The following is a 25,911-nucleotide window of genomic DNA, read 5'->3' on the forward strand; positions in this document are numbered from 1 at the left end:
AAACTGTTTTGCAAGTCACCATGTTATTTATATACAGTTCCTGTCCTGTAGCTCACTCCTAAGGAAAATAGGCTATTAAATAACTTTTACTTCCCTGATGCTGAAAACTGATGAAGCTTTTATGCAATTAATCTAGAATTATAAAATCCATTGTCTCTAAATTCTTCCCAAACAAACAGATCATCCTAAGGGCCTTCTGAATTCCTCTCCTAAATCAAGGAATGGGAAGTAGTCAACTTTAGTTGTGTAAAAATAAACACCAAAACAAAAATCCCCCCAAAAACATACTACCTAAGCCAAGTTTTACATGACATTATATATGCAAAATAAAGTACAATTTCCACTTAATTCAGTCTTCAAATATCTTTTATTGGAAGGCCATGCATTGCCTTCATTTATTGTATTTGAAATCACTGTACAGTTACTTTTGTGAAAACACTGCCTGCATTTTCTAGTACAAAAAAAACCTAAAAATTGTTTCAGGAATGTAGAGAAATATCCAACTTAAATAGCGAAAAAAGTGCACCATAATTACTGCTGCACTGCAGTCATTTCTGCATTTCCCATGTTTCTTAAATAACTATCTTGTCTGATAACACACAATATAAAGAGCAATTATGAAAAACAGACATTTACATATACTTCTAAAGTCTTATTGAGAATACCCTGTTGGCATCGGATAGCCAATCATAGGCGCAGCAGCTGCGGTAGCAGGATATGCATATGCCTGTTGGTTCATACCATTGTGCATACTTGCAACATTACTTCCATATTGCTGAGTGCTATCATAACCGTTCTGGTAAGTCCCTGTTGGATTACCAGTCCTAAAACTGGTCTGGATACCAGCAGATACAAAATTACTTCCAAAGCTCCCATTGGTGTAATTTGCAGCACTGTAAACACCATTCTGAGTTTTAGCCCCAAAATCTCTCTTAAGCAGACTAGAGTAGCCTCTGTCATAGTTTTCCCTGTCTCTAAAGGTATTAAATCCACCCCTTTTGCCTGCAGAGTATCTGTCACGACGATCATCCTTCATGCCTCCTCTACCCCTGGAACGACCTGTCAAGAAAAGTAAGTGGAAATTGATCAATTTTATCTATGGCATAAATGTGCTAAGACAGGAGAGTCAGATAGCTCTATTTATGCTGAGTCTTAAGTGCTTTTAGATTTCTTAGGTTTCAAAATAAATACTCATTCCTCCAATCCCACTTTGTAGACAAGAGGTGACTGCTAAGTACCCATAACACATCTCTTACAGAAGATTCTTACCTGAACCTCTGTCTTCGACCAACTGAAGCAACTTGGGATTAATTGCTTGATTAGCTTCCCGAAGCACAGAGATAAGGTCGCTCACTTGCTTTATGTTATTAGGTGTAAAGAAAGTGTATGCTGTGCCTGTTTTGGTACTGCGAGCAGTTCTTCCAATTCGATGAATATAATCCTCTGAGGAGTTAGGGTAGTCATAATTGATGACAAATTTCACATCTTCCACATCTGTAAGGTGTTGCAGTGTGGCAAAATAGCAATGTACGGAGTTTTGCACACCACAACAGCCAGACCAAAAATAAAAAGTTAGACAATTGTATTCCCAAGAAGGTACGGGCTGAAAAAAATACAGTTAAAATGGTTATCCATTTCCTGTAGGAACACCATTGAGGTAGAAAAATAGGGCAGGGTAAGAAAAAAAAAGCCCCAAAAACAAAAAACAACAAAAAAATTGCACATGTCAGCTGTCTTAACACCCACCCACTGACAGACAGCCTATCAAGGGAATGTGTGTTCTCCTTAGCACATTCCCAAATTGACAGTCCCCTTACAGATCATCAAGTGACATCTGAATGCTTCTGCGCAGTAGGGCCAATTAAAAGTTTCACAGCAATCTCTTCATGTGCTCATTTTTGAGGACCTTTAAATAAAAATGTAAAGGTCCTTTGCATTACACACATCAGAAGTTCAAAATTCTGGCCACACTGCTTGTCTTGCCAAGACCTTACAACTGCAGCTGCAAGAAAAACATACCTGTCCCCCAAAAGTTGTTTTAATGCACTGTGTCTCGTCTAGGCAAGCGCTTCCAAGAAGCCAGGATTCACTTGAGAATGTGTCTCTCTCTGGCAGGTCTCGACATGACGACTACTGTGTAGGTGAGGGAGGAACTTTCAAGGCACTTTCTTTTTCCCACTGACTATGTGTGAGAAGTTGGTCCTGCTCTAGGTCTCATGTGCCAGTACTCACCAATTTGTAAAAGGCTTAGTACCTTTTAAAGCTGCTCTCTCCATTTCAAACTTGAACAAAAATTTCATTGAACATTGAAGTTTGGAAATATTTCTTCGACATTTCAGCAAACTCACTGAAACTCAAAGACCCACAGATCACAGTGAACAGTTTGAAACAATGCTGTACCATGGCAATCATGCAAAGCATGGGACAGATGAAATACCACGGCAGTGAACTGTGAGGTAACTTCCATTTTTTTCCCCCGGAGAGAACAGTTTATGGGGCAGAGGTGGTATGTTCTGCCCTTTGAAGATTACTGGCACACTTTCAGCTTTTCACCTCTCTAATCGACTGGAAGCAGCCAGCCGATCACTAGTCCTCCATCCCCCTCGAGTCCTCCGATTGTCATGCCTAGGCCTTGCCACAAAGACTGCACCTTTATGTGAAAAAAACTTAGAAAAAATGCAGAGGTTAAAGAAAGCAATAAACTTTCTTTAAAAAAAACTACATGGAGATCTTCTGGGAAACCAAGCCATGAATTCGAGTTTGTACTAACCTAGCCCTCTGGAGGCCACATCGGTAGCAATCAGAATAGGAGCTTTTCCATGTTTGAATTCTATAAAGACAAGAATAATTATGAATGCAAGCAAATAATGTTATCAAGCTACAAACTAATCACATCTTATTTGAAACACATACCATTTAGAACCCAGTCACGTTCCTGCTGACTCTTGTCACCATGGATGCCCATAGCAGGCCACCTATATTAGGAATTAAATTATTATCCGTACATCAAACTTAAAACTCTAACCAAGAATCTACCAGTCTTTAATCCCCCACTGCACTTCATCTCGATCAAGTGCTCTCTTGCTAAATATGAAAACCCCGAGACTAAATCACTGTCACTGGAAAGAGTTCACATAACTACGCCCACATCATAGCACATGATTCCCAAAACACTCTTCTGATCAAAGTACTTTTGCCTTTTCCTAAAGTCTGCTTTGATTTAGGAAACCACATACCCATCTCTCCTCATTTTTCTGGTAAGTTCATCACATCTTCTTTTGGTTTCAACAAAAACAATGGTTTTATTCTCCTTCTCACTCATGATCTCTTCCATCAGCCGAATAAGTCTAAAGAAGAAAAACTCATCATTTTTAAAAAGATAAAAAAAAAAATCAAATCAAACCACAAACCCTTGTTTTTGTGCTTAGTGAATTAATTGACCATGTATCAACATAAAAGTCAATGACAAACCCACTAAGCCACCACATGCACAACTCCTGAAGGACAGATTCTCATAAACTTTGACTGGTGTACCATTCTGTGCATGCTTGTGCAGTGAGTGGTCAGGGTCAAAGTCTTGCTATATATATTCCCAACAGTTTTTTAAAAAGAACACACAGCACACTACCTAAATTTTATTGAGACAACTTTCAAAACAGATTACTCTTGTATAAGCAAGATTTTCTCAAATTGTTAAACTTACTTTTCATCCTTTTCAACATCATGACATACATCCACAATCTGAAGAATGTTATGGTTTGCACTCAGTTCCAGTGCACCAATATTGATATGGATATAGTCTTTCAGGAAATCTTCAGCAAGCTGTCTTACTTCTTTTGGCCAAGTTGCACTCCACATTAGTGTTTGCCTATCAGGCTGAAGATTTAGGGAAATAAGTTAGACTTCAACCCTAAGAGCAAACTTAGAACTGATTTTTATAACATAAGGACACTTACTCTTATTTGATCCACAATTTTTCTTATTTGGGGTTCGAATCCCATATCAAGCATCCTATCAGCTTCATCAAGGACAAGGTAAGTTGTTCTTCTCAGATTGGTTTTCCCACACTCTAAAAAGTCAATCAGTCTTCCAGGTGTTGCAATACAGATCTCCACACCTTTAATTAAATGAGTAAAAAGGAAGGAGTAGATGTAACTATAATATCTAAAACTTTCATCTCTATAAGTGACAAAGAGCTCCCTTTATGGTCACATACCTCTTTCCAAATCACGAATCTGTGGTCCTTTGGGGGCACCACCATAGATGCAAGTAGACTTCAAGCGACAAGCTCTACAATACTCAGCAGCGACTTGCTGCACCTGCTGTGCCAGTTCTCGAGTTGGTGCCAGCACCAAGCACTAAGTTTGAAAAAACAGTGTTTAGTATAAATCAGTTTACTAAGATGCTATTTCTTTATGTGTTGGGAATTGGAATTTAGATGGTCACAAGATTTTTTTGAGACAGGGTCCCCTGTCATTCAAACTGGCCTCCATTCCTGGATTCTCCCAAGTTTCTACCTCCCAGGTACTGGAATTATAAACACGGACTATTTATGCTCAGGATAAAGAAACACTGGTTTAAGAAAACTCTTTGTGACATTTATTTTTTGTGTGTGGAAGCAAATGTGGAAACCAGACAGCAACTTTTTAAGTTGGTCTCTCTTTGTGGCAGTTTATCAGGCTTCATGACAAGCATCTATTATTGTATTGACCCATCCAACTTACTATCTTTGGATAATTTTAAATGGCTAGTTTATACTGGCAGGCCCATTTTTCAGCTATATAAAACAATCAAAGGAATTCCAGCAAATAGGGTTGGAAACGGAAGATAATACTTACAATAGGCCCATCACCTCGCTCTAGGAATGGCTGGTGGTTTATGTGTACAATGGCAGGCAGCAAATACTATTGAAGAGTAGAAAATAGAAATTGGATTAAAATAGAAATAGTCAAATTGGATTAAAATAGAAATAGTAAAAAAAAAAAAAAAAATCTACAGGTCACCTCTCCCACAATTTATCAAATTTCTCCAAAACTTACAGATAATGTTTTCCCAGATCCAGTCTGAGCCACTCCAACCATATCCAATCCACTGAGAGCAACTGGCCAGCCCTGAGCTTGAATAGCAGTGGGTTCAGTGAAGTTCTGCCTTGCAATCACATCCATGACATTCGCTGCAACCAACAATACCATTTTAACAAATTTACAGGCAAATAAATAGGGGAAAAATAAAAGGAGTATGAAAATCAGTCCTTACCAGGAAAGTTTGCTTCATAAAAATTCAGAACAGGTTTTGGACAGTTGTGACCTCTAACTGTAATTTCCTTGCTTCTTCTGTATGTATCTACCTCTTGCTGAAAAACAAATGACCTCGTTTCAGATTTCAGCCAGCTATACTGCAAAGTTCCCAAAAGCTCAATAGCAACTTTTAAATATACTCATTTCTAACAATCTGGACCCATAAATGAAAACTCTAGCAATAAACTCCTTTATAGTACACATTAAAAAAAAAAAAAAAAAACCCAGACTAAACAAACAAAAAAAACCCCACCGAAACACTGTGTATGTTCGAGACAAGTCTGTCTATGAAGCCCAAATAGGCTATGACTAGCCTGTTTCCCCAGTGGCCAATACACAAGAAAAATTCAAAGGGAAGTATACCACTCCCAAATGAAGAAGCCACATTTAAAGTACTCACTGCGGTGCGCCTTGCCAAATCAGGGTGTTCCTGATAAAAATTCTTCTCAAATTTGGGCAGCTCATCAAGATTCCACTTCTTTTTAACTAGTTTCTCCCCAGGATTTCCAAACTTCTTTCCAGAGAGGGGTCCTGTTCTACTCCCTCCAAATCGAGGTGCACCAAACCTACATACAAAGAAAATTTAGGTACACTGTGAAAGAGTTCTACATGAACAGGTTTGTCTACACATTTCATTTAATGCCTTTTGGTAAGAGCCAAAGTGTACTTCTTGGAATCCTTCCCAACTGTCATTCTACCGACAGCCACAACTGGCAGCGTTTCTTTTCTCAGGTCCCATGCACACTCTACTGAGGCCAAAGAAACAGCGTGGGTTTATCAGGTCGCAAACTGCCCAAACGTCTGAAGTTCAGATTACAAGGACAACAGCTAGAGAGGCTCCATCTTCTCTCCCCACAGAGCTTAGGAATTAAGTGTCTAGGAGCTGAGCAAGAAGGGAGGAGCTTAACAAGGTTATTTTTCCACTGTTTTCATCAAAGGATCGGATCTTAAAGAAATAACGGGACCGCGCAGGCATCGTGAGCGGCTGAAGGAGGATGGCACCGCGGGCAGGGGAGAAAGGGGCACACGCGCCAGCGAGCCGCGAACGGCTGCAAATCAAGGTAACAAAATTATATAACGCGAGGGAGGAAAAAGAGGAGGAGTCCACGGCAACCGGGGGAGGAGTCCCGGCCCGGGCGGCGTTCCCGCTGGGGCGGCGCTTCCTTCTTTGTCTCGCATTTCTCTCTGCGCCACATTTTCTCGACGCTGCCATTTTGAGTTCCTCCGCCGGGCGGGGTAACAAAGGCGCCGCCGCCATGTCCGAGGCCGGCATTTTGTGGCTGCGGCTCAGCCACATGGCTGAATCCGCTGGCGTAGGCCACCCTACCGGGCACAGACGGCCTCGAAAGAGCCCCTTCCTTTCCCCTGGGATATCTGGGGACCCTTAAACAGCCAACGAAAGGTTGCGCAAACAACGCCCGGAGCCGCCTCAAAGGCGCGGCGCTTCCCTACCTAAAACACTCCTCCGGGTTTTACACAACAGCCGCGAGGTCGCCGGGCCGCCACGGGTCCCGGGCCGCCCAAACAAAAACCAAGGTTGGACCCAATTACCAGAAGCGTCGCCTTTAACGGCTTTTAACCGGATGTAAGAAAAAAAAAAAAAAGCAAGGCCTCCTTCCACGAAAAATCTAAGGGTCGGTTGGAAAGCCGAGCTTCGGCCGCGTCGCTCTCCCATCCCCCACCCGCCCTGACAGGTCCCTTGTTACACTCACCCTCGATCCCGGCCGCGGTCTCGGTCGCTAGAATAGCTCGACATGGCGTCAATGGTTGCGGTGTGCGGGAGGAACCCAGTGAAAGAGAATCCAGTTGCGACGAGTCGCTGAGAGAAGGCCTCGGCGACGGCGAAGCCTTTGCGGGGGCGTCACCAGCGGAGGGACGGCGGTGACGACGGCCGGAGCTGTAAACCCAAGGACCGATGGAAATGAATGAGGTGCCGGCTGCGTCCCGGCAGCCGGTTTTATAGTCTGGACCGCCTCCTCGCCGCAAAGGATGCTGGGAGCCGCTCTATGACCTAATCGCCCCGCCCCCTGGCTCGGAAGGCCTCAACGCCCGCTGGCGTTCCGGAATCCGCCATGTTCTCGCCCCTCCCCCAGCGGGCGCTCCCTCACAGGCGCCCGTTTATTACTCGCTTCATGACTGGCTGACACGACTAGAATGCCTCGTCCCACACCCTTTTGACTACACCACCTTCTCGTCTTGCTACACCTCAAACAAGCTGCTTCCCCGTGGCCAGCCCGTCATTAAAATGGCCAGCACCAGCCATCCCTCTGTCTCTACTTGAAGATGTTTACGTCTCCAGACTCCCCCACGCCCATAATCAAAGAAGACGGGGAGGCGGAGCTTGTCGTTGTCACGTGATTGTACCCTGGGCAAGGCGGATCGCACTACTTCCTCGCTTGGTATCGGCGGAGGAATACAGATCCACAAACTCACCGGAAGCGCGGCTCCAACGCCCCCGGGAGATCGGCCGGGCTGCTGGGTGACCTGGCTGCCCTGCCCGCCGATCTGAGAGCCCTTAAGCGGGATCTTGTCCGCGGGGAATGGTATCTGGAGCCCGCAAACTGCCGCCTAAGCGCGTGCTGTGAAAGGAAGTGCTTCTCTGATGACCAATCAGCGGCGAGAAGCCGTTTTAACGTCCCTCCCTCTTCCACCCCTCCTTCCCCGCTCTCTGGTTTCTACCCCCTCCTACTCCCTTCGGCTCTACCGGGTTCGACCCTTCCTGGACACCGTCGTCCGCGTTCTCGTCTTGGAGTCCGGCCGCGACCTCTTTTGGCAGTATGGCCAGCTCAGAGGCTGGTGAGTCTCGGCCTGGAGCCCTAGTGTTTTTGTACTGCAGCATTCCTCAAGCCTCGGGCTGAATTTGAACCGTGTCTGGGCTGCTGGAGAGGCTCGTGACTGTTGGACACTAGTTGCAGTCGCAGGGGATCTCTGAATTTAGGGTCTCAGCCTCGAGACCACTTGCGGTTTCCAGGCGTGGAACTGAGACTTAGGATGAGACAGGAACTCTTTGATGAGGCTGGGATACCCACATCCTGTCTTTACATGGCAGTCAGGATCCTTCTTAGATCCGAGTTTCTATGGGGTATCTAGCCACAGACCGTCCCTCCTTCCCCTTTGTTTGTGCTAAGGCGGAACATCTTTATATTGATTTTTCTCCCCCTTTGAGATATAGCATTCATAAGATCTTTTGATGCCCTCTAGAGTAACTGGCTTTGTCTAGTACTGCCTTTGAAAAGCCAGTTGATTTGGTTGCCTAGGACGCTTTCCTCTTTATTTCCAAGACAGCATACAAAATGGTTGTCATGGCTTGCTTGGTCAGCTGTGCGCAATGGGCATCGGGAGGAGGGCATAATGGGCATGACACATTCAGACTATTGTCTCCAGAACGTCTGTCCATACTGGAAATGTGGCCAGTTCTAAAGTGCTTTCTAATACCCAGTCGTTTCAGGACACAGGTGTTTCAGGCTTTCGGAATTTTTGCTGAAACCCTTAACCTTAGTCCTGCACTATCTAGGGGAGGGCAAGAGCTGTTTTTGGAAAACAAAAACAATGGGGAGTTGATTAGTATTACTGATGTGCTAACTTAGAGCTTAGCGATTTGGTTTCTTTCTTTCTTTCATCTTTTCCTTCATATATACATCAAATATAATAAAAAAAGAAAACTAACAAATGTATTAGTGTCGGTGTTGTCATTATTTAAGTTCCTAACAGCCTGAATTAATCACTTGTTTGGGTACCTGAGCGATCTTAACTTACACAAGATAATTGGGTAAAAACATGTCTAAAACTATTGGGAATTCGGAGCCACCGCCATTATTTTCTAGCAACTTTTAGATTATCATTTACAGCTGTCTTATGACATTCCTGGTTACTTATAAATTTATTGTAACTAAAAACACTCGTGTAAGTGTAAAAATACTGGCAAATAGGATTTTAGGTTACAAAAATAAAAGTTGGGTTGGCACAACCGTTTTGACTGCATAAGAGCTAGCTAACACTGGAAATCATCCCAAAAAAATTAAGTACATCTCTTGAAAACTTGCCTGAGTCTTTGAAATTTCATAATTAAGTCTTTATCTTCTACAGTTTTCAATGTATATTCTTGTGCAGCAGTGAGTTTTAAATGTACATATGACTTTATTGCTACTGAAGACTGATTTCCCCTGCTTCTTCCCCAACAGAATGGGTAACAATTGCCAATAACCTTCTTTTTAAATGTCACATACACCTGAGGATACACGAACTTCAAGACTGTGATGCTAATGTTTTTATTGCCCTTTATCAATCCATTTTGGGAGAAAAGGTACCAGGTAAGGGTACTGAAAAGTGAGAATATTTTATGTCTTGGGTCACAGGTTTCCTTTGACATAGAATTTTGTTTCCCTTCGACATCTTATTTCTATCCAAATATGGCACAAATTGCTTTAATAAGTACATTATGGACCTCACCCATAATAGTCATGATTAAATAGTTTGGCATTTATTTGAGTTAATCCCTATTTAATTGAATCTCATACAGTTCATGCCTTTAAAGACATTATTTCTGTAACTACCTTCAAGATTCTAAATTTGAATGGGTCTTGGAAATTTGTTGGATCTGACTTAACTAGTGATTATAGGTAAGAATTAACATTACAGTGAGGTGTGTTGGCCAGGCTGCTCTACATAGTGAATTCTAGAGTTACATAGACCTTTTTCCCCCAAAAAATAAAAAAAAATTCCGTTTGTATTTTGTTAACATAATTTACTAAGACGACAGCTAATTCATGCTGTAGTGGTGTATGCGTTTAGTCCCAGCACTGAGGAGGCAGAAGGGAGGTAGAGATCCACAGAGATGAGGGCTAGCCTGGTCCACAGACCTGGTAAATGAAAACAGCCGATCAGTGTGACTTACTGTGGCTGCCAGATCATTTGCATGTGTCCTCCGTTAAATATCACAGATCCCTCATGCTTAGATTCCTTACTGCTCCTTCCTTTGGCTCTAACTGATGAACATGCATTACCATAAAAGGAGCACCATCTGGATCTCCCCACCATTAACTTGAATGAGTATCCTCCACATTTTCTAGAATAATGGTGTGTGATCTGAAGTTGTGGAAGCTTGATATTAGTTTCAGCTGTCTAGGGCTCATCTTTTTGTTGTTACTGTTTGAAGACAGGGTCTTTCTCACTGTGTATCTATCCCTGGAACTCACTCTGTGGACCAGGCTTTACTTGAACTCAGAGATCCACTTGGCCTCTGCCTCCTGAGCACCAGGATCAAAGGCTACACCTGGCTCTAGGACTTAACCCACGTTCAATACCAGAGAGATTCTTGGCTTGCTGTTGAGATCTTTCCATACTCTCTCATCTGTGCTCTAGCTTTTATGCCAACGATTCCCAGCAGGCTTGTAATGAATGGCATTTAAGAGGCCTGCTTGAGTACCTACTGTGGTTTGGTGCTCTTGATTCTTGAGACAGTATCACTGTGTAGCCTCACTTGGCCTAGAACTCACTATGTGGACCAGGCTGTACTTTCCCTTCTGAATGAATGCTGGAATTAAAGGCATGTGTCACCATGTCTAGCTGATTTGGGATTTAATTATTTGCTTTACTTTGTCAAGGAAAGCAGAGTGTTTGGGTGTTAAGTATCTTTTTGAGACAGGTCTTGTTTTATAGACAAGTGTAGCTGCAAACTCATAATACTACCAAGCCCCTCTGGTGCTGAGATTATAGACATGTCATCATGCACAGCCTTGCTGTTATTATTAGACCATCTTATTGCCTTGAATATAGGGGTCTCTTTATTCCTTTTCATGGTGCTTCCATAAAATACACATACATTGTGTGAGAAGTATCTCATTAATATATAGAGTGTTGAAAAACAAGTTCACAACAATAGTCAGCTAATACAGACTCTAGTGCATAGCATTTAGGTTCTTTTTTTTTTTTCGAGATAGGGTTTCTCTGTGTAGCCCTGGCTGTCCTAGAACTCACTCTGTAGACCAGGCTGGCCTTGAACTCAGAAATTCGCCTGCCTCTGCCTCCCAAGTGCTGGGATTAAAGGCGTGCGCCACCACCGCCTGGCGCATTTAGGTTCTTTAAGTTCTTTTTTGTTTGTTTGCTTGAGTTTTTTTTTTTGCTTGAGTTGTTTTTAATAGCAGTAGTTTACTCAGAAACTTAGTCATAGATTATTTACGACAAATATAAATATATGTATTTATATTTCAAAACTTGGCCCCTCATAGATCTAAGACAATGTGGCTTTCTTCCTGCCCCACAGACCTCATTGTTATTCCCAAGAATCAAGAAGACGAAGCCCACAATGTACAAGCAGTAATCGATTCACTAGCTTTGGATTACCTTCAGGTCAGCCTGTCTCATATAACAGGTCAGTATATATTTACCCATCAGATAATTACATATTCTATTAAATGTTAGACTCTTAGGTGCTGTTTAGCCAAGTCCAAACAGGAAACTGTAAGGCTGAGCTACAGCAATGAATGTCTAGTTAGACCACCATGAGGGCCCTGGAAAACTGAACATGGAGTTGGAAATGTGTTGTATGTGGTTTTTGTTTGTTTGTTTTCTTGAGACAGGGTTTCTCTGTGTAGCCCTGGCTGTCCAGGAACTCCCTCTGTAGACCAGGCTGGCCTAGAACTCAGATCACCTGCCTGAGTGCTACACAGAAACACCCTGTCTCGGGGAAAAAAAAAAACTGTCCCCCCACTCCCAACTCCCCCAAAAAGGTACGTACTACCATGCTTCTTTTAAAGCATCATGCTGAATATTGTAGCTAAAGAAACACCTAAGTGTCCACAGTTAGGGGCTGATTAAATCAGTTTATTTTTTAATTTGTTTATTTATTTATGTGCATTGGTATTTTGCCTAAATGTATATCTGTGTGAGGGCATCAAATCATGTGGAATTGGATTATAGACAGCTATGATCTGCCATGTGGGCGTTGGGAATTGAACCTGGGTACTCTGGAAGAGCAGCCAGTACTGCTAACCACTGAGCCACCTCTGCAGCCTGAGGACATTGATTTGTTTTGTTTTTGTTTTTCGAGACAGGGTTTCTCTGTGTAGCCCTGGCTGTCCTGGAACTCACTCTGTAGACGAGGCTGGCCTCAAACTCAGAAATCCACTTGCCTCTGCCTCCCAAGTGCTGGGGTTAAAGGTGTGTGCTACCACTGCCTGGCGAGGACATTCTCAATATACAATTTTCACATTACAGAAAATAATCTTCAATGTATACTATAGTAGGAAAACTTGTCTTTCTGGTGATAATACACAGCACGTACTACAGTGTGTTAGAGCAGATTTGGAAAGAGGATCTGTATGTTCTTGATTGCATTCAGAGACTTTCTAGAAGAGTATGTAAGAAACATGTTACTCTGATGGCATCAAATGAGACCTTCATGGATTCTGAAAGGGACAAGAATTGTTCTTGAGCAATTTTAAAACTTACTTTTTTTTTTTTTTTTTTTGAGATTTTGTTTATATGCATGAGCATTCTGCCAGCATGTAGAGGGTGCCGTGTCCCCATTGGAACTGGAGTTAAAGACAGTTGTGAGCTCCCATGTGGGTGTTGGGATTGAACTCAGGTCCTCCGGAGAGTTGAGCTACTGAGCTCTCTCCAGCCCCAAGACTTTGAACTATCTTATCCATTCAAACAGTTGGGGACGTAATTTAATGGTTTCCCTACATGCTTGCCTAGCATGTAGGAGGCCTGGGTTCAGTCTCTTAACCCCACACCCAGACACAGATACAATTTCATGTAAACTATTTCTTAAACTTCTCCCAGAATAATACAGTACTATGTTGCATTCAAAACAAAACATAACACATGTATTCGTAGTTGCAGACCGAGAGTTCAGAATTCTAAGAATGAGTTCAAGCTGATGAACGGTGAGGAGCTTAGAAATGCCAGAGTGAGTTTTAATCACACAGCAGGCTTATGCTGTTGACATACTCATTTCAAGAGGTAAATGTTTTTTCTGTTCTTTTTGTTTTATTTTTTTTCGAGACAGGGTCTTTTTACATAGCCCTGACTATCCTGGAACTCACTGTAGACCGAGCTGGCCTCAAATTTATAGGGATCCACCTCCCTCTGGTTCCTGAATTCTGGGATCAAAGAAGTGCACCACTGTGCCCAAGGAGTGAAATGTTAAGATAGGTTATATTTCTCAATAAACTGGCAAGAGCCACACACCGTGGCATTCTAATTCAGTTCTACATGAGTAAATGGTGTTGACCAGTTGGGAGGAATGGATGTGCAGGGAGGCTCCTTCTTCTTGTAGCTCAGTAGAATTACTTTATAGTCTGAGTAAGGACAGTTGCTGGTTTGTTTGTTTTCAGACAGTATGTCACTGTGTTGTTTTGGTTGGCCTAGAACTTACAGAGATCCAGTTGCCTCCCTACTGCTGATATTAAAGCTGTGTGCTACCACATCCAGCTTCTTCTTTTTTTTTTTTTTTTCCTTTTTTTCTTTTAAGCCAGATTCTCAAATTGTAGCTTGGTCTGAGTAATTAGCCCAGACTGGCCTCAAACTCCTAGCAGCCCCTCTATTCCCGTCTCTTTAGTGTGGGGATTGCAGGTCCAGGTTACTGTGAATGGCTTGGCATATGTGCTCTCTGAGCATCCTGGGGCAAGGTTATAAAGACATCTACTTGTGAAGGGTTTTGGTATAGAGCTGCCCTGGTAGCACAGCAGTGAAAAGTTGAAGGGCCGCTTACCTCTTCAGGCTGACCGCAGAGCTCGTTTACAGCACTTTGTCCCACCACAAAGCTCTGCACTCTGCTGACAATCCAGTTGCTGGGTTGGCATCTTGTACTCCCCATCCTGGAAACCGAAAAGTCTTGAGTATGCCCTTGGGACACAATTACATATTTTAAGCCAGAAAAACACAGCACTTGAAAACATGGTTTCTGGTGTGTTATTTTAAACATTAAAAAGCCTGTCAAACCCTGTCTGTTTTTACCATCAGCAGAGGAAAACATCAGAGTTCTGGTTTTGGTTTGTTTTAGGTCATGGTTAAAATAAATGGACTGGATTCTCAAAAACCAGATTTCAAGTCTGCTTTTGCTGTATTTTTTTTTTAATGATAGGCATAATTTTCCAAAGGATAGACAGTATAGGAAGGTAAGTTCTGTCCAGACTTGATGTTGATTAGAGTCCATTTTAGATGATATTAAACAAATCAAGCTTTTTTTTTTTAATCATGCCCATGTTCACCAGCCCACTTCTATTCAGCATTTCAACCTAACATTTATCCGTGGTCTCTTATGGCCAGGTGTTGTGCTAGAACCTTTCCAGAGATTAACTTCTGAGAGCTAGAGGTATAAATCAATAGGGAAAATGCTTGCCTAGCATGCAGGAAGCAGGCCTTTGCTCTCCAGTACTGTCCTAAACCAGGTATGCTGATACATGACTGTAATTCCAGCATTCGGGGAGGTGGAGGCAGGAGGAGGAATTTACGGTCATCCTTTACTGCATAGAAAGTTTGAGACCAGTTTGGGATACTTGGGATCCTGTCTCAAGAAAGGAAAAAGATGCTTTTGACCTTTACAAAATAAATAGATGTGACCCGAGATTCCTGATGGAAACAGCCGACAAGTTGTCTTTTGTCTTTCTGTAACTTTTCCCAGCTAGCCTCAAGAAGCAGGCTCCTCAGTCCTCCTCGTACCCCTTCTTGACTAGCTACTGTAAAGCTCCTGCCCTTTCCTGTTTTGGTGGGGATCTCCCAGAGGATGTTCCTTGGGGACACTTACTCAGCTGCTAGGAAAAGGACCATGCCAGTGAGTGAGGAAATCCCACATTTGGGCTCCCCAACCCCTTGATTCTTCAGATACAGGCAGACAGCAGGAAATGGATGTTTTTGATAATTTATCATTGCTTTTCCTTGGTTAGTTTATACCTGTGTTCCCAAACAGCACTTATATATATATTGATGACAAGGCTTATGAGGCTTTCTGGTTTCTTCGTTAAATGTCTTAAAGTCTGTGTCTTCTGTGTTCAGGAGAAAACATAGTGAGAGGGGATAAGGAATCTATCAAGAACCTCCTAGAAATATTTGATGGATTGCTGGAGTATCTGACAGAACACATCAGTGAATCGTCTCACAACAAAAGTAAGTTTCCGTACAGAGAGCCAGCTCAGAGTCTCTGATACAAAACAGCTGGTACATGTAAGGATAAAGTTCTAGTTCTTTCTGTGCTCAGTGATTAGAAACTCTATCCTAGACTCCCATTATGCTCTTTGCTAACTGGGATGTGGCTCTTAAATTACAACCAATCAATAACAAAGTTACCTTCTAGCTGAATTATTTATTGTCCTATTATTACATGAAATCTCTTGTTCCAGAATTTCCTGTCAGAACTGCCATCACGCATGGTAAGTGGGTGTTACTTAGGGATTAGCTGGGAGACCTGGTACATCATTGGTTTTGACCTAAATTGGCATTTTGTGACAGCCTGAATATTTTTAATATTACTCTTTGAGTAACCCAATTCAGACTTATCATGTGAAATTTCTCTAATGAAGAAATGTACTGTTATACTTAGATTCATTTTTTCACCTTTGATAAATTCTGTATCTAGAACTTACCCTAAGGAAGTAATCCTAAAGACATTTAAGTACTTGAAATTCTTTCTTGCATTGTTATTATAGTTATGGAAAAGGAAACAAACATGAATTCTAATACACGTTAAAACAAAATGCTTGGGCTCATTCATCCTCCACATTCTGCTGCTGTTCCTGTGAGACCTAAGCTCAGGCTGTGGCACTTGCAGGCAGTCTTCCAGTCTCTGGTTAGAGGGCCCTCCTCTCCATATCAGTGACTAAAAAGATGTAAAGCTGTACCAGAGCCTGGAAAGGGATGGCATGCTGGCAATGTCCTCATTTCAGGGATTTTGAGGAGTGATTCATGTTAAATGTGTACTTGGAGGCGTTGCGAGCTGTGTGTCATGTTTCTGTTTCTAAGAATCCTGTACTTAACCAGGGAGACAGCTCTAGATGTGTGTAACACAGCATAAAGGATGGAAGGGTGCTGGGAGTGCATGGCAGGTGGAGCTCACAGGCTCGGGCCAACAGAAAGCATCTGAGTGTGCTCTGTCTCTTAAAGCTGTTTTCATTATGTTCTTTATTACTGATCTTGTGTATACAGGTGCATGTGTGTGGGCATCTTTACATGTGTGTGCATGTAGAATGGACTCTGTCTTCCACCATGTGGGTCTCAGGGACCAAACACAGGCTGGCCGGTTTGTTAGGAGGTACCTTGACCCACTGTGGCTTTTTTTTTGTCTTTTTAAAAAGTAACAAGGTTAAGAGGCAGAAACTCTAAGTAAAGAGGCAGAGATTAGTTTAAATGGTGGGAGCAGCCAGGCATGGTGGCACCACCTTTAGTCCCATCACTCAGGAGGCAGCAGCAGGGCAAGCGCTGAGTTTGAGGCAAATGTTGAAAGCACTTTTACAATTTAATACTTGATCACAGGGAGTTCTACAGGATCACAGGGATTCTAGGTACCTAGCTGATGAGGGCAGTGAGGACTGTCTTATTTACTGTCTTGTTGCTGTGAAGAGATACCATGACCACAGCAACTCTAATCAAAGAAAGCATTAATGAGGGGCTTGCTTTAGAGTTTTAGAAGCTTATTCTATTATTATCATGGCAGCAAGCAGGAGTGATGCTGGAGAAATAGTTGAGAGCTACATCCTCATCCACAAGGAAAGAGAGAGAGAGAGAGAGACAGAGAGAGAGACAGAGAGACAGAGAGAGAGAAAGAGAGAGAGACACTGAGAGACTGAGACTCTAGGCTTGGCATGGACTTCTGAAACCTCAAAGCCCACCTCCAGGGACACACTTTCTCCAACAAGGCCACATCTCCTTATCCTTCTAATCCTTTCAAATAGCACCACTCCCTAGTGACTAAGCATTCGGCTGTATGAGCCTCTGGGGCCATTCTTAGTCCACTGCAGGGATGGAGGGAGCAGGACAGAATAGACTTTCATGCAAGTGCATCATAATGGAAACAGGACTATTCCCAGAGGAAGTCTGTAGTGAGTTGTGGTTGTGCAGTTGAGCCCCTTTCTGTGACAACACCTTAGTTAGACAACTTTCTAAGGTTCTAGTTTCACTTACACAGGTCCAAAGTGTATTTATTTGTTACTGTTACCTGGAGCTGATCATACTCTTCAAAGTTCCAGTTAACAGTAACAGGAACCAAATGTCTGTTGTCATTAATCACATGACCTGAGTAGGGTAGCTTCCGCCTGGGACCTAGCACTGTTTAGCACTGAAGAAGGAGGCTTTGGAGGCAGAGACTCGGGTCAGTACTTAGTTCTCCCCTTACTGTACTGTCGATGTTCTCTAAGCTTTTGTTCTTTGAGGCAGGGCCTTGAGAAGCCAGTGCTGGCCTTCAGCTCCTGCTAGTCCTTCCTCTGTCTGCCCTGATTACAGATGTGCCCCATCACACCCAGCTCTTAGCCTGTATTCTTTTCTGAAGGTTGTGAATGTTAAGTGGGAATAGTTAGGGAAGAGTAGGTGCACAGGAGTGTCAACAGATGGTCCTGAAATGCACCTCTGGGAACGTGCAGGTAGCCAGAAGTGGGGTGAATGCTTACGCAGGGATCATGCAGAATACAGAGGGGAAATCTGGTCACTGGAGCCTCCTGTCTTCTGGATTCATCCTGACATTGGTGAAAGTGGATAGTAAAAGATGGAGATTTTTATCTAAGTTGTGATGTGGTTTCCTAGCCTAAGGCATGACTGTCTTGGAACCTGAGATATGTTGGCACAATCATGCCTTGGTGCTGACTTCCTTTATTATCCTCCGCTATCCCTTACAGATGAAGCGGTGACCATGTAAGTGAGCCTAGCACTACCAGTGGGGCTGGATAGGGCTGGCAGAGCCTTGGTGGGTAAAAGCATTTGTCTCATAAGCTTGATAACCTGAATTCCATTCCTAGAACCCACAAAGAAGGGGAGACAACTCCCCAAAGTTGTCCTCTGACCCCCACAGAGTATGGTACTCAAGCTCCTTCACAAGTGTGCCTCCCCCCAAGTGTGCAAACACAGGGAAAAATGAAGCACTGCTCTGACAGCCTGCCCACCTCACTGTGAGAGCCCCTGCTTGTCTCTCATTTTCCAGGGCACTCACGGCAGGTGGTGGTTGGCTCAGGACAGGCAGGGGTATTAGCTTTCATTTTTATCTTTTTAAACAGGTGAAACTGAACAGTACTCTAAAGACTTTCCTGGAGAAGAACCTGTGGAAGAACTAGACAGTATCAAGGAGTCCAAGTCTTCATGGAGAAAAGTTTCTTTTACGAGGTAGGGTGGAATGCCTGTGAATTTCATCAGACAAGTTATGCTTTCCACTACGTGAGATTAAGTCCAGCATACTCTAATGGTCCCTCCAAAAGCTAATGTTAACATTTTATACCTTTCTGAGGGAATTTTAAGAACATTGAACTATATTTAATAATTTAATGCTAATTCTCAATTTTTAACTACGTATTAATTTTTGATTTTCCCTTGATCATCAATTTTTCCTTTTGAGACAGGCCTTATGTACCCTGTGCTGGCCTTGAACTCACTGTGTAGCTGAGTACAACTCAGCTGAGCAAAAAATGTTACAGAAATGCTTTTTGGGAGTTGCTTGAGGGACAGGTTCCTAGCCTTTGCTGTCCTGTAACTCACTCTGTAGCCCAGGCTGGCCTTGAACTCAGAGATAACCCTGCCTCTGCCTCCCAAGTGCTGGGACTGAAGCCATGTGCCACTGCTGCATGGCCTAGAAATGTTTTTAAGCATCTTTAAAGAGATGAGATCTAGAGTTCAGAGGTAAATACCATTGGCTTCTGTTAACAGTTTAGTTTTTTGTGCTGATGCTTTGTTCTTTTTTGGTGGTATTGGGATCAAACACAAAGGTCTCATGTTAGGCAGACATTCTACCTCTGAGCCCTTGAGTTTCCTGTCTTTTCCGTCTTGGCTTTCACTACCTTTTTCATTCTAGACTTTTTTCTAAGTACCCCTGGCTGCCCTGAAGTCCTGATTCTCCTGCCTCTGCCTTCCAACTGTTGGGATTAAAGACTTGTGGTAACACATCAACACTTAATTCTTTTTATTATCTATCTATCTATCTATCTATCTATCTATCTATCTATCTATCTATCTATCTAATCTCTTTGTTTAATTTTTGAGGCAGGGTCTCACTTTGTAGCTTTGGCTAGCCTGGAAGTCATAGATTAAAGGTGTGCACCTTTGATCCCAGTACTCAGGAGGCAGAGGTAGGTGGATCTCTGATTTTCTCTGAGTCTAAGGCCAGCCTTGTCAACAGAGTGAGTTCCAGGACAGCAAGGGCTACACAGAGAAACTCTAAAAGAAGAAAGGAAGGAAGGAAAGGAAGGAAGAAAAGGAAGGGAGGAAGGGAGGGAAAGAAAGAAGGACAGATACTGGTATTCCACCAACTCTATCTCTAGCCCTTAAGAATATTTGCTGTGAAAGTCTGAGACTCCTACAGCCTTAGACTCACTGGGTTTTTATTTATTTATTTATTTATTTATTTATTTATTTTAAAATACTATGTAAAGTATATAGTGCTTTGCCTGCATGTAAGTCTGCAGGCCAGAAGAGGGCACCAGATCTCATCATAGATGGTTATGAGCCACTGTGTGGTTGCTGGGAATTGAACTCAGGACCTCTGGAAGAGTAGACAGTGCTCTTAACTGCTGAGCCATCTCTCCAGCCCCCAGGTTTGTGTTTTTTAATCCTTGATACATGAAGCTGTTTCCACCTTGCATATAGCAGTCAAAACCAAATGGAAAACAGCAAAAGGAAATCTTCCTTTCATCCTGCATCCCACCCTCTTTCTGTGCTGGGATAATAAACCAAGGGCTTTAAGCATGGTAGGCAAGTGCTGAATTACTGGGCTACACTAAAGCCCCAGTCTTTATGCACCTAGGAATAAGCAGCCTGAATACCTGAATACCTGAAAACCCCTGTTTGAAATAGCTCTCTGTAGTCAAACCACGCCATAGTGAGTGAGACCTTTTTCAGGTGTCCCTTCTCATCGGATACTTTGGGTCCCACCTGGGATGAAGAGGAAGCTGAGTCCACAGGTGAAATAATTAGGCTCGGAGACACTGCACACACCTTTTCCCTCAGAAGTAATGGTGAGTAGACAAGCTTGAAATACCAACTGTCCTTTAACACACACGCACAGAAATGGAGACTCTTACAATTTAAGGTTGAGATGATAGAGCTTCAGTCAAGCGTCCTCACTGAGATCGCAGACTATCACCATTGCCCACTAAATATGAACAGCTATCTGACATTCTAGCTGTGAGAATCAAGGGCATGTACGCAGGTAAAGCCAACGCCAGTCAATGCATGCAGAGCTGTCATCTGGTCTGTCAGACAGATGAACAGTCAGCCTTGAGCTTACAACTGTTGGGATTAAAGATTTGTGGTAACACATCAACACTTAATTCTTTTTATTATCTATCTATCTATCTATCTATCTATCTATCTATCTATCTCTTTGTTTAATTTTTGAGGCAGGGTCTCACTTTGTAGCTTTGGCTAGCCTGGAGGTCATAGATTAAAGGTGTGCACCAAGATGCAGCCTTGAACTTGATCACCCCTTTGGAGTGTTGAATTTTCTCACTTTGTTCATGATGTGCACCAGCAAGTTCGTGTTCCTGGGACTATGCTTCAAGCCCATGTTCAGCAGTCTATTGCTCATAGACAGAGTTGTGCACCCATTGGGTCCTCATTCAGCCCTTCTACCCGGTTCTACCCCTGCTCTCAGTTGGAACTCCTTGGCCAGCACATTGCCCCATCTCTTCCTGGCAGGCTCATGTTCCAGCGCCCAGCCTCCTCACCCTTGCCAGACTCAGACTCTAAGGCTTTCTCTGTATTTCTACAACAGCACTGGTGAGCAGCCGCAGAGCCGCCTTGACGGTGCTCAGCCAGTGTGAGGACAGACTGTAAAATGGACAGTAAAACTCTGGGGTATCTCAGTCTCAAAACCTGGCAAGACACAAGACCACAATAAGGATGTTTTTGAATAGAACAATGAAAGGCTCTTGTGGAAATAGGTACAATAAACTGAGAATCAAGAGGCTTCATTCTATAACTATTGGCTTTGTGACTTTGGACAAGGCCCTCTTCTGAGTTTGATTTCATCGGTGTGAAATGAGACACTTGGACTAAGCCATCTCTGTAGTCTCTGTCAGTGTTAACACTCTGATTGGAGGGAAGTCTTCATTCCAGCAGCAGATCCAAGCCAGGAGGGAAGGGATGGGGAGTCTATGATGAGTTGTGTGATATCAAATGCCATGAAAAATGTGTAACTGCAAAATCTGAAACTGAGTACTGACATGCTGTAAGTGGAAAATTTCAGCCTGAGTCAGCCAAATGGCTCGTCCAGTAAAGGCACCTTGCCATCAAGCCTGACCACCCTACTTCTAATCCAAGGACACACACAGTAGGATAGAACTCCCAAGTTATCCGCAGAGCTTCATATGGTCACCATGGTATCTTATGCACAAAAATAAATAAACTATAAAAAGGTAGGGAGGTACAGGGGTACTATGGTCATTTTTTATTGTATATTGTATATTATATATTATATACTGTGCCTGGCTAGTTTTATGTCAATTTGACAGAAGGTGAAGTCATTGGAGAGGAAGGATCCCCAATTGAGAAAATGCCTCCAAAGATTAGGCTGTAGGCAAGCCTGTAGGGCACTTTCTTAATTATTGATATATGTGTGAGGGCCCAGCCCATTGTGGGTGAAGCCATGTCTGGGCTGGTGCTCCTGGGTTCTATAAAAAAGCAGCCTAAGCAAGTCAGTAAGTGCTACTCCTCCATAGCCTCTGCATCAACCCCTGTTCAGGTTCCTGTTTTTATTGCTTTGGATGGTGAGCTGATGGACAGAGGGTGAGTGAGATAACCCTCTCCTCCTCAAATTGCTTTTGATTATAGTGGTTCCTCACAGCAATAGTAACTCTAATCAATCTAGATAGATAGATAGACAGACAGACAGACAGACAGACACATAAAATTCTCAAGAATAAAGAAGAAATGGCTAGATGTGGTGGTGCACGCCTTTAATCCCAGCATTCAGGAGGAAGAGACAGAAGGATCTTGAGTTCGAGGCCAGCCTGGTCTACAGAGTGAGTTCCAGGACAGCCAGGGCTACACAGAGAAACCCTATCTCAAAAAGAAAAAGAAAAAAAAAATGTCGAGGCTATGTGTGAAGGCATATATGAAACATGAGTGAATCGGGCCCTCCCTTTAATGACAATTTTGTATATGAGCATATTTTCAAAGCTGTGAACTCCTTTGGTGCCAAGCGCTCAGATGTGGGACGGACATCCTATTACAGATTAGACACAGAGCTCTAGAGAGTCAATTCAGTCAAGAAAAAAATTCAAACTAAAAATTTAATTATAACTTAAAAGACCAAGAATAAAAACAAAGCTGGGGTGTAGTGTTTGAATTTTATGTGATAATAGGACGCCTTCCTCTTAGGTTTAGATGAATATGTCAGATAACAGTCGTATACTTTCACTGACGTCTACTTTAGGCTTCGATCCCAAACCCTAAGTCTTAGGTAAGGGTATTAGTCACAGCCCAACTTCATACAGCGGCACAGCTGCATCTCTGGCACCTGCACTCCTAAAGCAGATAAGCCTGCGCTCAGGCTGTGAGCATTGCCTCTTCCCGTGTTACAGGTAATTGGTATCATGAACATTCAGGACAATATATTATTTGAACATGTTGTTCCTATTAGCTTTTAATATATTTAACAAACTTTATTGATGGTTTAAAACTTTGGCCGTAATATTCTCTTTCTCAGGTGCTCAAAATTCCATGGACTTACGGTCTAGAAAAGCCTTGGCTTCACCAGGCATTAAGCCACCTGAGGAAATGTTGAACCCTGACTCATCAGATTTTCTACACAAGAATGGACCGCCTTGTGAGGAAGGTGAGCTGTGTTGGGTCTTGGTTCTTTTTTTTTTTTTTTTTTTTTTGAGACAGGGTTTCTCTGTGTAGCCCTGGCTGTCCTAAAACTCACTTGGTAGACCAGGCTGGCCTCGAACTCAGAAATCCGCCTGCCTCTGCCTCCCAAGTGCTGGGATTAAAGGCATGCCACTACCGCCCGGCTGGGTCTTGGCTCTTGATGCTACCTGCAGCAGTGTGTGTACATGCTGCATTGCCACTATGTAGGTCAGAGGGCAGCGATACAAGTTAGGTGTCCTTTCTACTGTAGGGCCTATGGGTTGACCTCAGATCATCTGGATTGGCAGCAAACACCTCACCTGCTGAACCATCTTGCCAGCCCATGAGCTCTGTTTGAATTAAATTAAAAATATATTCCTGTCTTAGTTAGGGTTTTACTGCTGTGAACGGACACCATGACCAAGGCAACTCTTATAAGGACAACATTTAATCAGGGCTGGCTTACAGATTTAGAGGTTCAGTCCATTATCATCAAGATGGGAACATGGCAGCATCCAGGCGGGAATGGTGCAGGAGGAACTGAGAGTTCTGCATCTTCATCTGAAGGCTGCTAGAAGACTGCTAGAAGAAGGCAGCTAGGACGAGGGTCTTAAAGCCCACACCCACAGTGACACACTTACTAAAACAAGGCCACACCATCTCCAACAAGGCCACACCTCAAAATAGTGCCACTGTCTGGGCCAAGCATATTCAAACCACCACAATTCCTAAACTGAGGCTGTGGCCGATGGTGTGATCCCAGCACTTGGGAAGCTGAGTGGATTGATGTGCAAAGTCTGAGGACAGCCTGGAATCTAAAGTGAATTCTAGGACAGTGATGCTTTTGTAGAAAAACAAAACCAGTTATATAGTCACTGCTGGCCTGGGGCTATAGCTCAGTGGAAGAGCGCTGCACATGAGGCCTAGGCTCCATCTTCTGCACCTCACACATGCATTCCCATAGCATGTGTGAGTGTGAGTGTGAGTGTGAGTGTGTGTGTGTGTGTGTGAAACCGTTCATCTTCAGGGATTCCATCATAAGACCCATTGTAACCTCTCTTAGCAGCAGAAACTCCGCCTATGAGCATGGTTCCAAGTGCCAGGAAACTAGGTGAGCCGATCCGAGCTGCTATTCCTTTGCATCCTCCCTACCATCCTTCTGAGCCCAGAGCACCCTGTCCCATAGGCAAAGAATACCTCTGGTCAAGTCACTACTTGTCTGCGCTGACTTCTGGAGAGCACACGGCACCTTCTGTGGTAAGTGGAAAGGTCTTCTTATAGTTGGCTAGAAGCCCGTATATTACTTATTTTTGCTGCTGGTGATTGAACCTAGAGCCTTGAATAAACATTCTGAGCATACACAATCCAACTGATCTGTACTCCCAGCCCCAGAAGCTCATCTATTTAAAGAGGTCTCTGCTAGGATGGCCGTCAGGTATATTATCAGAGTCTGAGCGAGGCACAACGACATACACTTGAAATCGTAGCACTTAGGAAGCTAAGATGAGGGGCACGGGGGATTTGAGGCCAAGCGGGGCTAAACACTGAGACCTTTGCTCTCATTCATCAACAAACAAATGTAAACTAAACAAACAATTTAAATAAATAAATAAATAAATAAATAATCAATCAAAGTATCTTATTCTTTTTGAGACAAGGTCTTCCTGTGTGTATAGTCCTGGCTGGCCAGCCAAGAACTTGTGTTGTAGACTAAGCTGGCCTTCAACTCATAGAGATCTGCCTGCTTCAGCCTCTCCAGTGCTGGGAAAAATGGTGCATCATACTTAAAATTTAGCTCAGTAGGCTGGACATGTATCTTAATTGGTAGAATGCCCACCTAGAATACACACATCCCCAACATTTCCTAAACCTAATCCTCAGGTTGCAGAGGCAAGAAGATCAGAAATTTGCATTTGTCCTCAGCTACAAGAAACCCTGTCTTTAGGGGCTGGAGAGGTGGCTCAGTGGTTAAGAGCACTGACTCCTCTTCCAGAGGTTCTGAGTTCAATTCCCAGCAACCTCATGGTGGCTCACAACCATCTCTGATGGGATCTGATGCCATCTTCTGGTGTGTCTGAAGAGAGTGACAGTGTACTTGTATACATAAAATAAATAAATGAATCTTTAAAAATAAAAGAAAAAAAGAAAGAAACCCTGTCTTTAAAAATAAGTTGGGGTTGGAGAGATGGGTCAGTGGTTAAAAGCACTGGCTTCTCTTTCAGGGGATCCAGACTTGACTCCATCTACATGGCAGCTCACAACTTCTGGTAACTTGAGTCCCAGGGGATCAGACACCCTCTTCGGTGTAGAGACACATGTGTTGCATAGTCATACACATTGGTAAAGCACCCATTTCCACGACTAATAAGCTAAATACGTAAAAATAATAAACTAAATAATAAAAAACTAAAATAATAAACTAAATAAATAACTTATTTTGATTTGTCAAGATGGAGTTTCTCTGTGTAGCCCTGGCTGTCCTAGAATTCACTCTATAGACCAAGCTGACCTCGAACTCAGAGATCTACTTGCCACTCCCTCCACAGTGTGCGCCACCAATGCCCGGCAATAAAATACTTGTTAAATTAAAAGAAAAAAGTTGAGCTTTGTAGCTCCCTGTATGCTCTTA

At 43.1% G+C, this 25,911-nt stretch overlaps 2 protein-coding genes across 3 annotated transcripts in view; one reads left to right on the forward strand and one right to left on the reverse strand.

The window, feature by feature from the left end:
- Nucleotides 1-348: 348 nt before the first annotated feature.
- Nucleotides 349-7,235, reverse strand: Ddx5 (DEAD-box helicase 5). The gene is made up of 13 exons (XM_028780686.1): nt 7,010-7,235; nt 5,698-5,863; nt 5,257-5,353; nt 5,040-5,173; nt 4,839-4,904; nt 4,217-4,358; nt 3,957-4,117; nt 3,704-3,876; nt 3,237-3,347; nt 2,914-2,975; nt 2,771-2,830; nt 1,270-1,494; nt 349-1,059 (listed from the first exon to the last, which is right to left on the reverse strand). Exons 1-13 carry the CDS (start codon nt 7,051-7,053, stop codon nt 653-655), a joined length of 1,848 nt encoding a protein of 615 aa, XP_028636519.1. The 5' UTR covers nt 7,054-7,235; the 3' UTR covers nt 349-652.
- Nucleotides 7,236-7,719: 484 nt separating this feature from the next.
- The window catches only part of Cep95 (centrosomal protein 95), a 29,265-nt gene continuing 11,073 nt past the window's right edge, over nt 7,720-25,911 (forward strand). The window contains exons 1-8 of one of the 2 annotated variants that reach the window (XM_028780688.1): nt 7,720-8,093; nt 9,479-9,607; nt 11,560-11,667; nt 15,297-15,407; nt 18,500-18,605; nt 20,331-20,446; nt 23,140-23,268; nt 24,349-24,539. In XM_028780688.1, the coding sequence (XP_028636521.1) occupies nt 8,075-8,093; nt 9,479-9,607; nt 11,560-11,667; nt 15,297-15,407; nt 18,500-18,605; nt 20,331-20,446; nt 23,140-23,268; nt 24,349-24,539 (909 nt within the window). In that variant the 5' untranslated portion in view covers nt 7,720-8,074. Of the gene's footprint in view, nt 8,094-9,478; nt 9,608-11,559; nt 11,668-15,296; nt 15,408-18,499; nt 18,606-20,330; nt 20,447-23,139; nt 23,269-24,345; nt 24,540-25,911 lie in introns of both variants that reach the window. The other variant, XM_028780687.1, reaches the window with a different exon arrangement.

This window comes from Grammomys surdaster, unplaced genomic scaffold, assembly GCF_004785775.1.
Source record: "Grammomys surdaster isolate TR1022 unplaced genomic scaffold, NIH_TR_1.0 371, whole genome shotgun sequence".
In the NCBI taxonomy this organism is placed as follows: Eukaryota; Metazoa; Chordata; class Mammalia; order Rodentia; family Muridae; genus Grammomys; species Grammomys surdaster.